General features: G+C 42.7%; 1 protein-coding gene across 1 annotated transcript in view; it reads right to left on the reverse strand.

Annotated features, from left to right (window-relative positions):
- Positions 1–12,836, reverse strand: part of LOC148435882 (cytochrome P450 4B1-like) — a 337,638-nt gene that overhangs the window by 32,780 nt on the left and 292,022 nt on the right. The window contains exon 7 of the mRNA XM_088465384.1: positions 10,798–10,904. Within this exon, the coding sequence (XP_088321510.1) occupies positions 10,798–10,904 (107 nt within the window). The remainder of the gene's footprint in view (positions 1–10,797; positions 10,905–12,836) is intronic.

The following is a 12,836-nucleotide window of genomic DNA, read 5'->3' on the forward strand; positions in this document are numbered from 1 at the left end:
TGATTGTACATGCGTATGTATATGTGGGCGAAGAGACATATAACATGTGATTGTACATGCGTATGCATATGTGGGTGCAGAGACACATTACATGTGATTGTACATGCGTATGTATATGAGGACGCAGAGACACATAACATTTGATTGTACATGCGTATGTATATGTGGGCGCAGAGACCCATAACGTGATTGTACATGCGTATGTATATGAGGACGCAGAGACACATAACATGTGATTGTACATGCGTATGTATATGTGGGCGCAGAGACACATAACATGTGATTGTACATCAGTATATATATGTTGGCGCAGAGACATATAACATGTGATTGTACATGCATATGTATATGTGGACGCAGAGACACATAACATGTGATTGTACATGCGTATTTATATGTGGGCGCAGAGACCCATAACGTGATTGTACATGCGTATGTATATGTGGGCGCAGAGACACATAACGTGATTGTACATGCATATGCATATGTGGGTGCAGAGACACATAACATCTGATTGTACATGCGTATGTATATGTGGACGCAGAGACACATAACGTGATTGTACATGCATATGTGGGCGCATAGACACATAACATGTGATTGTACATGCATATGCATATGTGGACGCAGAGACACATAACATGTGATTGTACATGCATATGTATATGTGGGCGCAGAGACACATAACATGATTGTACGTGCGTATGTATATGTGGGTGCAGAGAGACATAACATGTGATTGTACATGCGTATGTATATGTGGGCGCAAAGACAAATAACATGTGATTGTACATGCGTATGCATATGTGGGCGCAGAGACACATAACATGTGATTGTACAAGCGTATGCATATGTGGGCGCAGAGACACATAACGTGATTGTACATGCGTATGTATATGTGGGTGCAGAGACACATAACATGTGATTGTACATGTGTATGTATATGTGGGCGCAGAGACACATTACATGTGATTGTGTATGTATACGTGGGTGCAGAGACACATTACATGTGACTGTACATGCGTATGTATATGTGGGCGCAGAGACACATAACATGTGATTGTACATGCGTATGTATATGTGGGTGCAGAGACACATAACATGTGATTGTACATGCGTATGTATATGTGGGCGCAGAGACACATTACATGTGATTGTACATGCGTATGTATATGTGGGCGCAAAGACACATAACATGTGATTGTACATGCGTATGTATATGTGGGCGCAGAGACACATAACATGTTATTGTACATGAGTATGTATATGTGGGCGCAGAGACACATTACATTTGATTGTGTATGTGTGTATGTATACGTAGGTGCAGAGACACATTACTTGTGATTGTACATGCGTATGTATATGTGGGCACAGAGACACATAACATGTGATTGTACATGTGTATGTATATGTGGGTGCAGAGACACATAACATGTGACTGTACATGCGTATGCATATGTGGGCGCAGAGACACATAACATGTGATTGTACATGCGTATGTATATGTGGGCGAAAAGACACATAACATGTGATTGTACATGCGTATGTATATGTGGGCGCAGAGACACATACCGTGATTGTACATGCGTATGCATATGTGGGCGCAGAGACATATAACGTGATTGTACATGCGTATGCATATGTGGGCGCAGAGACACATAACGTGATTGTACATGCGTATGTATATGTGGGCGCAGAGACACATAACGTGATTGTACATGCGTATGTATATGTGGGCGTAGAGACAAATAACATGTGATTGTACATGCGTATGTATATGTGGGCGCAGAGACACATAACGTGATTGTACATGCATATGCATATGTGGGTGCAGAGACACATAACATGTGATTGTACATGCGTATGTATATGTGGACGCAGAGACACATAACGTGAATGTACATGCATATGTGGGCGCAGAGACACATAACATGTGATTGTACATGCGTATGTATATGTGAACGTAGAGACACATAACGTGATTGTACATGCGTATGTATATGTGGACACAGAGACACATAACATGTGATTGTACATGCATATGCATATGTGGACGCAGAGACACATAACATGTGATTGTACATGCATATGTATATGTGGGCGCAGAGACACATAACATGATTGTACGTGCGTATGTATATGTGGGTGCAGAGAGACATAACATGTGATTGTACATGCGTATGTATATGTGGGCGCAGAGACAAATAACATGTGATTGTACATGCGTATGCAGATGTGGGCGCAGAGACACATAACATGTGATTGTACAAGCGTATGCATATGTGGGTGCAGAGACACATAACATGTGATTGTACATGCGTATGTATATGTGGGTGCAGAGACACATAACATGTGATTGTACATGCATATGTATATGTGGACGCAGAGACACATAACGTGATTGTACATGCATATTTATATACATGTGATTGTACATGCGTACGTATATGTGGGCGCAGAGACATATAACATGTGATTGTACATGTGTATGTATATGTGGACGCAGAGACACATAACATGTGATTGTACATGCGTATGTATATGTGGACGCAGAGACACATAACATGTGATTGTACATGCGTATGTATATGTCGGCGCAGAGACACATAACATGTGATTGTACATGCGTATGCATATGTGGGCGAAGAGACATATAACATGTCATTGTACATGCGTATGCATATGTGGGTGCAGAGACACATTACATGTGATTGTACATGCGTATGTATATGAGGACGCAGAGACACATAACATGTGATTGTACATGCGTATGTATATGTGGGCGCAGAGACCCATAACGTGATTGTACATGCGTATGTATATGTGGGCGCAGAGACACATAACATGTGATTGTACATCAGTATATATATGTTGGCGCAGAGACATATAACATGTGATTGTACATGCATATGTATATGTGGACGCAGAGACACATAACATGTGATTGTACATGCGTATTTATATGTGGGCGCAGAGACCCATAAAGTGATTGTACATGCGTATGTATATGTGGGCGCAGAGACACATAACGTGATTGTACATGCATATGCATATGTGGGTGCAGAGACACATAACATCTGATTGTACATGCGTATGTATAGGTGGACGCAGAGACACATAACGTGATTGTACATGCATATGTGGGCGCAGAGACACATAACATGTGATTGTACATGCGTATGTATATGTGAACGTAGAGACACATAACGTGATTGTACATGCGTATGTATATGTGGACACAGAGACACATAACATGTGATTGTACATGCATATGCATATGTGGACGCAGAGACACATAACATGTGATTGTACATGCATATGTATATGTGGGCGCAGAGACACATAACATGATTGTACGTGCGTATGTATATGTGGGTGCAGAGAGACATAACATGTGATTGTACATGCGTATGTATATGTGGGCGCAGAGACAAATAACATGTGATTGTACATGCGTATGCATATGTGGGCGCAGAGACACATAACATGTGATTGTACAAGCGTATGCATATGTGGGTGCAGAGACACATAACATGTGATTGTACATGCGTATGTATATGTGGGTGCAGAGACACATAACATGTGATTGTACATGCATATGTATATGTGGACGCAGAGACACATAACGTGATTGTACATGCATATTTATATACATGTGATTGTACATGCGTACGTATATGTGGGCGCAGAGACATATAACATGTCATTGTACATGCGTATGTATATGTGGACGCAGAGACACATAACATGTGATTGTACATGTGTATGTATATGTGGACGCAGAGACACATAACATGTGATTGTACATGCGTATATGTATATGTGGGCGCAGAGACACATAACATGTGATTGTACATGCGTATGCATATGTGGGCGAAGAGACATATAACATGTGATTGTACATGCGTATGCATATGTGGGTGCAGAGACACATTACATGTGATTGTACATGCGTGTGTATATGAGGACGCAGAGACACATAACATGTGATTGTACATGCGTATGTATATGTGGGCGCAGAGACCCATAACGTGATTGTACATGCGTATGTATATGTGGGCGCAGAGACACATAACGTGATTGTACATGCGTATGTATATGAGGACGCAGAGACACATATCATGTGATTGTACATCAGTATATATATGTTGGCGCAGAGACATATAACATGTGATTGTACATGCGTATGCATATGTGGGTGCAGAGACACATTACATGTGATTGTACATGCGTGTGTATATGAGGACGCAGAGACACATAACATGTGATTGTACATGCGTATGTATATGTGGGCGCAGAGACACATAACGTGATTGTACATGCGTATGTATATGAGGACGCAGAGACACATATCATGTGATTGTACATCAGTATATATATGTTGGCGCAGAGACATATAACATGTGATTGTACATGCGTATTTATATGTATGTGTGTATACACATACATACATATAAAATATATATAGAGAGATGATGATGTTTCTTCATATAATTATCTTATTTCATTATAATTTTATATAATTTTCCAATGTAAAATTTATTATCCATAACTGCTATTATTATTAATCATTACTTCTAAATTCATGCACCAAAATCCTATGGTTTTTACTGACTTCCTCCTCCCCAAAAACAATTTGTATACACATGCACATGAGTATGCACATACAGTATACGGACATGTGCACGTGACAGATATGTATACAAATACAGAACTATCCCTTTACACAATATAAGTTGCTCCCTATTATAGGGAATCATTATTAAATCTTATACTTTAAGTTATTACTTAGATAAATAAGCCATAGTCCATTTTTTGTTTACATATGCTAATTACCTACAGACCCACTCTGATGACTCAGCCTGATATTATACTGATTGGCTCTCACAAAATGTCAATCAATCCACATCCTTTTGATTGGATAGGTGTAGGACCCTTCCTGTATGGCTTCTTAATATGTCAGTCATCACAGCCGCATTCTCATTGGCCGCTGCTGGCTCAAAAACTGATCCAGCCTTATCCTCTGCAGGCCACCCATTGAGAAAGCCCCTTCCAGTGAAACACGTGTTTGGCACTTCAGGGAACTCCTTACAACCACCAGGGGCACTCCCTGTCAGCAGACTATCACGAGCAGCAACCACAACAGGTATCTCCTTCTGGGAACAGAGTGCAGAGTGCACCCTGTCTCCTGCCCTGCCTATTCCTCACACTGTTATCTGCTATAGGTACTCTAATTGTGCGGGGCGCAGGAGAGCGAGTCTGCACTGCATTGTCATCAGATTCTCCTCCTAAACACCCTGTCCAACAGCAAATGCCTGTGTCCTATTATGTCTATCCCCATGTATAGGGTGGAATCCACTCACACAGTGTCCTATGCCTGTGTCCTATTATGTCTATCCCCATGTATAGGGTGGAATCCGCTCACACAGTGTCCTATGCCTGTGTCCTATTATGTCTATCCCCATGTATAAGGTGGAATCCGCTCACAGTGTCCTATGCCTGTGTCCAATTATGTCTATCCCCATGTATAGGGTGGAATCCGCTCACACAGTGTCCTATGCCTGTGTCCTATTATGTCTGTCCCCATGTATAGGGTGGAATCCGCTCACACAGTGTTCTATGCCTATGTCCTATTATGTCTATCCCCTTGTATATGGTGGAATCCGCTCACACAGTGTCCTATGCCTGTGTCCTATTATGTCTATCCCCATGTATAGGGTGGAATCCGCTCACACAGTGTCCTATGCCTGTGTCCTATTATGTCTATCCCCATGTATAGGGTGGAATCCGCTCACACAGTGTCCTATGCCCTATTATGTCTATCCCCATGTATAGGGTGGAATCCGCTCACAGTGTCCTATGCCTATGTCCTATTATGTCTGTCCACATGTATAGGGTGGAATCCGCTCACACAGTGTCCTATGCCTATGTCCTATTATGTCTGTCCACACGTATAGGGTGGAATCCGCTCACACAGTGTCCTATGCCTGTGTCCTATTATGTCTGTCCCCATGTATAGGGTGGAATCCGCTCACACAGTGTCCTATGCCTGTGTCCTATTATGTCTGTCCCCATGTATAGGGTGGAATCCGCTCACACAGTGTCCTATGCCTGTGTCCTATTATGTCTGTCCCCATGTATAGGGTGGAATCCGCTCACACAGTGTCCTATGCCTGTGTCCTATTATGTCTGTCCCCATGTATAGGGTGGAATCCGCTCACACAGTGTCCTATGCCTATGTCCTATTATGTCTATCCCCTTGTATATGGTGGAATCCGCTCACAGTGTCCTATGCCTGTGTCCTATTATGTCTGTCCCCATGTATAGGGTGGAATCCGCTCACACAGTGTCCTATGCCTGTGTCCTATTATGTCTGTCCCCATGTATAGGGTGGAATCCGCTCACACAGTGTCCTATGCCTATGTCCTATTATGTCTGTCCACATGTATAGGGTGGAATCCGCTCACACAGTGTCCTATGCCTGTGTCCTATTATGTCTGTCCACATGTATAGGGTGGAATCCGCTCACACAGTGTCCTATGCCTATGTCCTATTATGTCTGTCCACATGTATAGGGTGGAATCCGCTCACACAGTGTCCTATGCCTATGTCCTATTATGTCTATCCCCTTGTATATGGTGGAATCCGCTCACACAGTGTCCTATGCCTGTGTCCTATTATGTCTATCCCCATGTATAGGGTGGAATCCGCTCACACAGTCCTATGCCTGTGTCCTATTATGTCTATCCCCATGTATAGGGTGGAATCCGCTCACACAGTGTCCTATGCCTATGTCCTATTATGTCTGTCCACATGTATAGGGTGGAATCCGCTCACACAGTGTCCTATGCCTGTGTCCTATTATGTCTGTCCACATGTATAGGGTGGAATCCGCTCACACAGTGTCCTATGCCTATGTCCTATTATGTCTGTCCACATGTATAGGGTGGAATCCGCTCACACAGTGTCCTATGCCTATGTCCTATTATGTCTATCCCCATGTATAGGGTGGAATCCGCTCACACAGTGTCCTATGCTTATACTCGACGCTCTGCAGCAGCCAGTTTTCCCATACAATAGCAGAGAGCCTTTCCTCCTATACACTATCCTGCTTTCTATCACACTTGGAATGAAATTGTCCTAAGATCACAGATATTATATATCAGAAAGTACTATATATATACACATGTGTGTGTGTGTGTAGTTGTTTATATGTATATACATACACTGTACCCAGGAGAATAACTACAATTTATGTGGTCTATGTATTTTTCTGCTTGCACATTATACTTCATTTATTGTGGTATTATACACTTGTTCCCATATGATGATGCTCCATGTATGAAATTTATCAGTATAGACAGCAATTTTGGAACTACCCCTATTTACAGGGAGCTAGCTAGGTAGTCACCGACTATTACATTGAAGGGCAGATATCCTTTATATTTCCTTATATAAATCCCCTTCATAATATACATATTTTCACCTTTTTGACCACAGTGTCATAATTTTTGTGTATGACCCATATTGGGATTTAGAGATCGGATATATATAAAACTTTTTTCCCTATCTCTTATCACTCATAACTGGACCTACTGTGGCCCAGATTACATGTTGTGTTTGTGTTTTCAGTGTTCAGGTATAGATGTTTGTCACATTATTTCATTATTTTAATAGCATACATAATAAAAGTTTTATAATATAGTAATTTAGTAGTTTCCCCACAATGAGAGTATCTTTCTCTTTCTTTTACTTCTCATATAATAAATGTGAAAAGTTTTCTGGTGTATTTTAAATTTTCTTACAACAATGAGGTCCAACAGGTACACCGGGGGACAAGGTACACCGGGGGACAAGGTACACCGGGGGACAAGGTACACCGGGGGACAAGGTACACCGGGGGACAAGGTACACCGGGGACAAGGTACATCGGGGACAGACTCCGGGAAACTGGATTTACTCTTATCTCTGCTGATTGCTCACATACATTCTGACTAGATAACTGATTGCCAGCAGATGTATATATATATATATATATATATATATATATCGCTGCACTCTCTCAGGGGACGACTGAACGGGACCAAGAAATGTGACAGATTAACAGTTACAAGATTGTAATTTTGTTGTATTGCCAAAATTATTGTTTTCATTAATCTCTATTTTTACTATTTATAATTATTTGTGTGTGTGTGTGTGTGTGTGTGTGTGTAGCCCCTTTTTGTAGAACCTGGTTCAGCTGCACCATTTGCAGTTTTGCACCATATGGTCCATGGTAAATCTGGCAATAGCATATTTTTGTGGTGTCCCATTCCCTTGATGCCCTAAGCATGTGCTCATTTTGCTTAATGGTTAATCCTGCCCTGATGAATATAATAAATAAATATATAAAAATGGTAATACACCCGTTGGCTGCCTTTCCTCTTAGCTGCTAACTTTGGTACCTTGGAGAAGTGAAATTGACCTTTTACTGTGATGGTGAATGATGTACAATATAATCAGATAAGCTATTTGTCCTGAATGATAGGGGGTACCACTATTGCTCCCTTGTCTTATTTAAGAGATATATAATATTTAGTGGGACTAGACATTTGTGGGCCCCATAGCAACAGTTTAGGCTCCGCTATGTACCTGACCACAGTGCGCCAGACACCAGCACGGATTTACTGGGTCGGCAGGGCTGATTAGCAGCAGGGCAATGCGTGGGGAGCCCCAGGCACCTGCTACCACCTCCTCCCAGCATCCGGTGGTAAGGTGCAGACAGCGGTGGCTCCCCTTGGGGCATGAGCACCGAGCTGAGTAAGATTTAAGGGGCCAAACCCTCCCATAGTGAAATCACAGTAGGTACCTAAATCAAGCCTCTCAATATAAGGAAATCCCAGGGGGCACTCTTGTGTCAAAGTTTAGGCTCCAACCCATACTCCAGCATTCCCAGTGACCATTATTGCTCCTACCTGACCTTAGCTTTGCTTGTGACCTGACTCAGTCTTCTCTCCTGGTACTGCACTTGGTGTTCTGGCTCTGACATTGGCTATCCTCCATGACCTGTTTTGTCTGATTCCTGGTACTGCACTTGGTATTCCGGCTCTGACCTTGGCTATGCTCCATGACCTCATTATGTCTGATTCCTGGTACTGCACTTGGTGTTCTGGCTCTGACCTTGGCTATGCTCCATGACCTCATTATGTCTGATTCCTGGCACTGCACTTGGTGTTCTGGCTCTGACCTTGGCTATGCTCCATGACCTCATTATGTCTGATTCCTGGCACTGCACTTGGTGTTCTGGCTCTGACCTTGGCTATCCTCCATGACCTGACTCAGTCTTCTCTCCTGGTACTGCACTTTGTATTCTGGCTCTGACCTTGGCTATCCTCCATGCCCTGTTTTGTCTGATTCCTGGTACTGCACTTGGTATTCTGGCTCTGACCATGGCTATTCTCCGTGACCTGTTTTGTCTGATTCCTGGTACCATTTTTTTCTGTCTGGTTCTGACCCGGCTTGTCTACTACATTATACGCCTTCATTGTACTCCACCCCTATCCAGAGTACACTAGCACCTGTATTAGGGAACCAAGCCTGAGAGCCATGATCTGCATGTCGGATGCAGCTAAGTCCAAACTTCCTTGCTGGGGTCCTTGGTGAATACCGCTGGCACGTTAGACTCCATGCCTCAGTACTGGGTTTTGCCAATCCCGAAATATGGGCTAGCATCCATTATTCATCTGTAAGTTGTGACACTGAGAACCCTGGGTGGCTGATGTAGACTTGGGCATGAATTTATAATTGGAAGCAAATTGCAATTCTTTGTACTAATCCTTATGTACTAGGTTTGGATATATTTTATGCTTATACCTTATGTTACAGAGCTGAGGACAAGGAATCATAAGACATATAGAATAAGAGTATCTTATACTGATTGTATCCACTGGGAGGCAGATCACTTTGGCTTTTTGACCCCTGGTGTATAATTATATGCGCTGATGATGATGAGTCAGTATTCACTTCTGATTGGCTGAGTGCGCGGTGATCGCTGATATTGTTACTATCATTAGTGAGCCTTCTGCGGTCGCTCACATTATCAGATATTTCTATTCAGTCATGAAAAACTATTTCTTTCTTTCTTTTTTTTAGGGTTAGAACAATTGTTTGTACTTAACTGAAGTTACTGTAAGTAGCAATTTCATTTTGTATTTTTATCTGAATTTATTTGCATTTAAAGTGGCATAGTGTGGGCAGTGTGGCTAGCATAGTGTATTCCTTATTGGGCAATGTTCTCTTATAACCAGCTCATAATTACTAATCTAAACTCCATTGTATAATGTGTTGATAGAGGAGTGCGCTACTGCGTAGACTCGTTTTCCTGTTCCCCGAGAAGTCTTCATGCTCTATTCCAAGATGGCCACCGATATCACTACTGAGCATGTGCAGGGGCCATATTGTCTTTTTATTGTGTAGAGTGACATGGTGGGAGATGGTAGTCTCCTTCTTAGCTCCTATGAGAGACCAAGTTAATACCTGAATATAACTGTGTTCCATCATCCTGCACCACTGGCTGGTGAGCTGTATGTAATGCTGCTCCGCTCCATTACCAGTGTGCATCAAACAGTGAGCACAGCTGTACTGGCTATCTATCAATCATTCATAGTGTGAGTCACCCGCTGGTGTGTGCCTACATAACTCTGTAGTATCAGCACCTGTACACACATCATTTCCATCATAATCTAGATGATAATTTGGTTTTACCATATTGTAGCCATTTACATCCCACAGGATTTGGTGAATTATCAGATCACAAACCTTTGCAAACAACAATATATCCAAGAAATCCAAATGTCTCTTCTGCTTTATCTTCTCCAGCTCCTTCTCTTGTCTCATGGAGTCTTTCCTCTGTTGTATCACTTTGTCTGGGAGAGAGATAAGACATAGAATAGAGGCTGCAAATCCTCCACTTACTAACCTGTCCTCTATACTCCTCTCCTGTCATCTGTCACTTACTAACCTGTCCTCTAAACTCCTCTCCTGTCCTCTGATGTCACTCATTGTGTGTCATCTGTCACTTACTAACCTGTCCTCTATACTCCTCTCCTGTCATCTGATGTCACTCATTGTGTGTCCTCTGTCACTTACTAACCTGTCCTCTATACTCCTCTCCTGTCATCTGATGTCACTCATTGTGTGTCCTCTGTCACTTACTAACCTGTCCTCTATACTCCTCTCCTGTCATCTGATGTCACTCATTGTGTGTCCTCTGTCACTTACTAACCTGTCCTCTATACTCCTCTCCTGTCATCTGATGTCACTCATTGTGTGTCCTCTGTCACTTACTAACCTGTCCTCTCCTCTCCTGTCACCTGATGTCACTCATTGTGTGTCCTCTGTCACTTACTAACCTGTCCTCTATACTCCTCTCCTGTCATCTGATGTCACTCATTGTGTGTCCTCTGTCACTTACTAACCTGTCCTCTATACTCCTCTCCTGTCATCTGATGTCACTCATTGTGTGTCATCTGTCACTTACTAACCTGTCCTCTATACTCCTCTCCTGTCATCTGTCACTTACTAACCTGTCCTCTATACTCCTCTCCTGTCATCTGTCACTTACTAACCTGTCCTCTATACTCCTCTCCTGTCATCTGTCACTTACTAACCTGTCCTCTATACTCCTCTCCTGTCATCTGTCACTTACTAACCTGTCCTCTATACTCCTCTCCTGTCCTCTGATGTCACTCATTGTGTGTCCTCTGTCACTTACTAACCTGTCCTCTCTGCTCCTCTCCTGTCATCTGATGTCACTCATTGTGTGTCCTCTGTCACTTACTAACCTGTCCTCTATATACTCCTCTCCTGTCATCTGATGTCACTCATTGTGTGTCCTCTGTCACTTACTAACCTGTCCTCTATACTCCTCTCCTGTCATCTGATGTCACTCATTGTGTGTCCTCTGTTACTTACTAACCTGTCCTCTATATACTCCTCTCCTGTCATCTGATGTCACTCATTGTGTGTCCTCTGTTACTTACTAACCTGTCCTCTATATACTCCTCTCCTGTCATCTGATGTCACTCATTGTGTGTCCTCTGTCACTTACTAACCTGTCCTCTATACTCCTCTCCTGTCATCTGTCACTTACTAACCTGTCCTCTATACTCCTCTCCTGTCATCTGATGTCACTCATTGTGTGTCCTCTGTCACTTACTAACCTGTCCTCTATACTCCTCTCCTGTCATCTGATGTCACTCATTGTGTGTCCTCTCTGCTCCTCTCCTGTCATCTGATGTCACTCATTGTGTGTCCTCTGTCACTTACTAACCTGTCCTCTCTGCTCATCTCCTGTCATCTGATGTCACTCATTGTGTGTCCTCTGTCACTTACTAACCTGTCCTCTATACTCCTCTCCTGTCATCTGATGTCACTCATTGTGTGTCCTCTGTCACTTACTAACCTGTCCTCTATACTCCTCTCCTGTCATCTGATGTCACTCATTGTGTGTCCTCTGTCACTTACTAACCTGTCCTCTATATACTCCTCTCCTGTCATCTGATGTCACTCATTGTGTGTCCTCTGTCACTTACTAACCTGTCCTCTATACTCCTCTCCTGTCATCTGATGTCACTCATTGTGTGTCCTCTGTTACTTACTAACCTGTCCTCTATATACTCCTCTCCTGTCATCTGATGTCACTCATTGTGTGTCCTCTGTTACTTACTAACCTGTCCTCTATATACTCCTCTCCTGTCATCTGATGTCACTCATTGTGTGTCCTCTGTCACTTACTAACCTGTCCTCTATATACTCCTCTCCTGTCATCTGATGTCACTCATTGTGTGTCCTCTGTC

Source organism: Taudactylus pleione, unplaced genomic scaffold, assembly GCF_031769625.1.
Source record: "Taudactylus pleione unplaced genomic scaffold, aTauple2 ptg001987l, whole genome shotgun sequence".
Classification (NCBI taxonomy): Eukaryota; Metazoa; Chordata; class Amphibia; order Anura; family Myobatrachidae; genus Taudactylus; species Taudactylus pleione.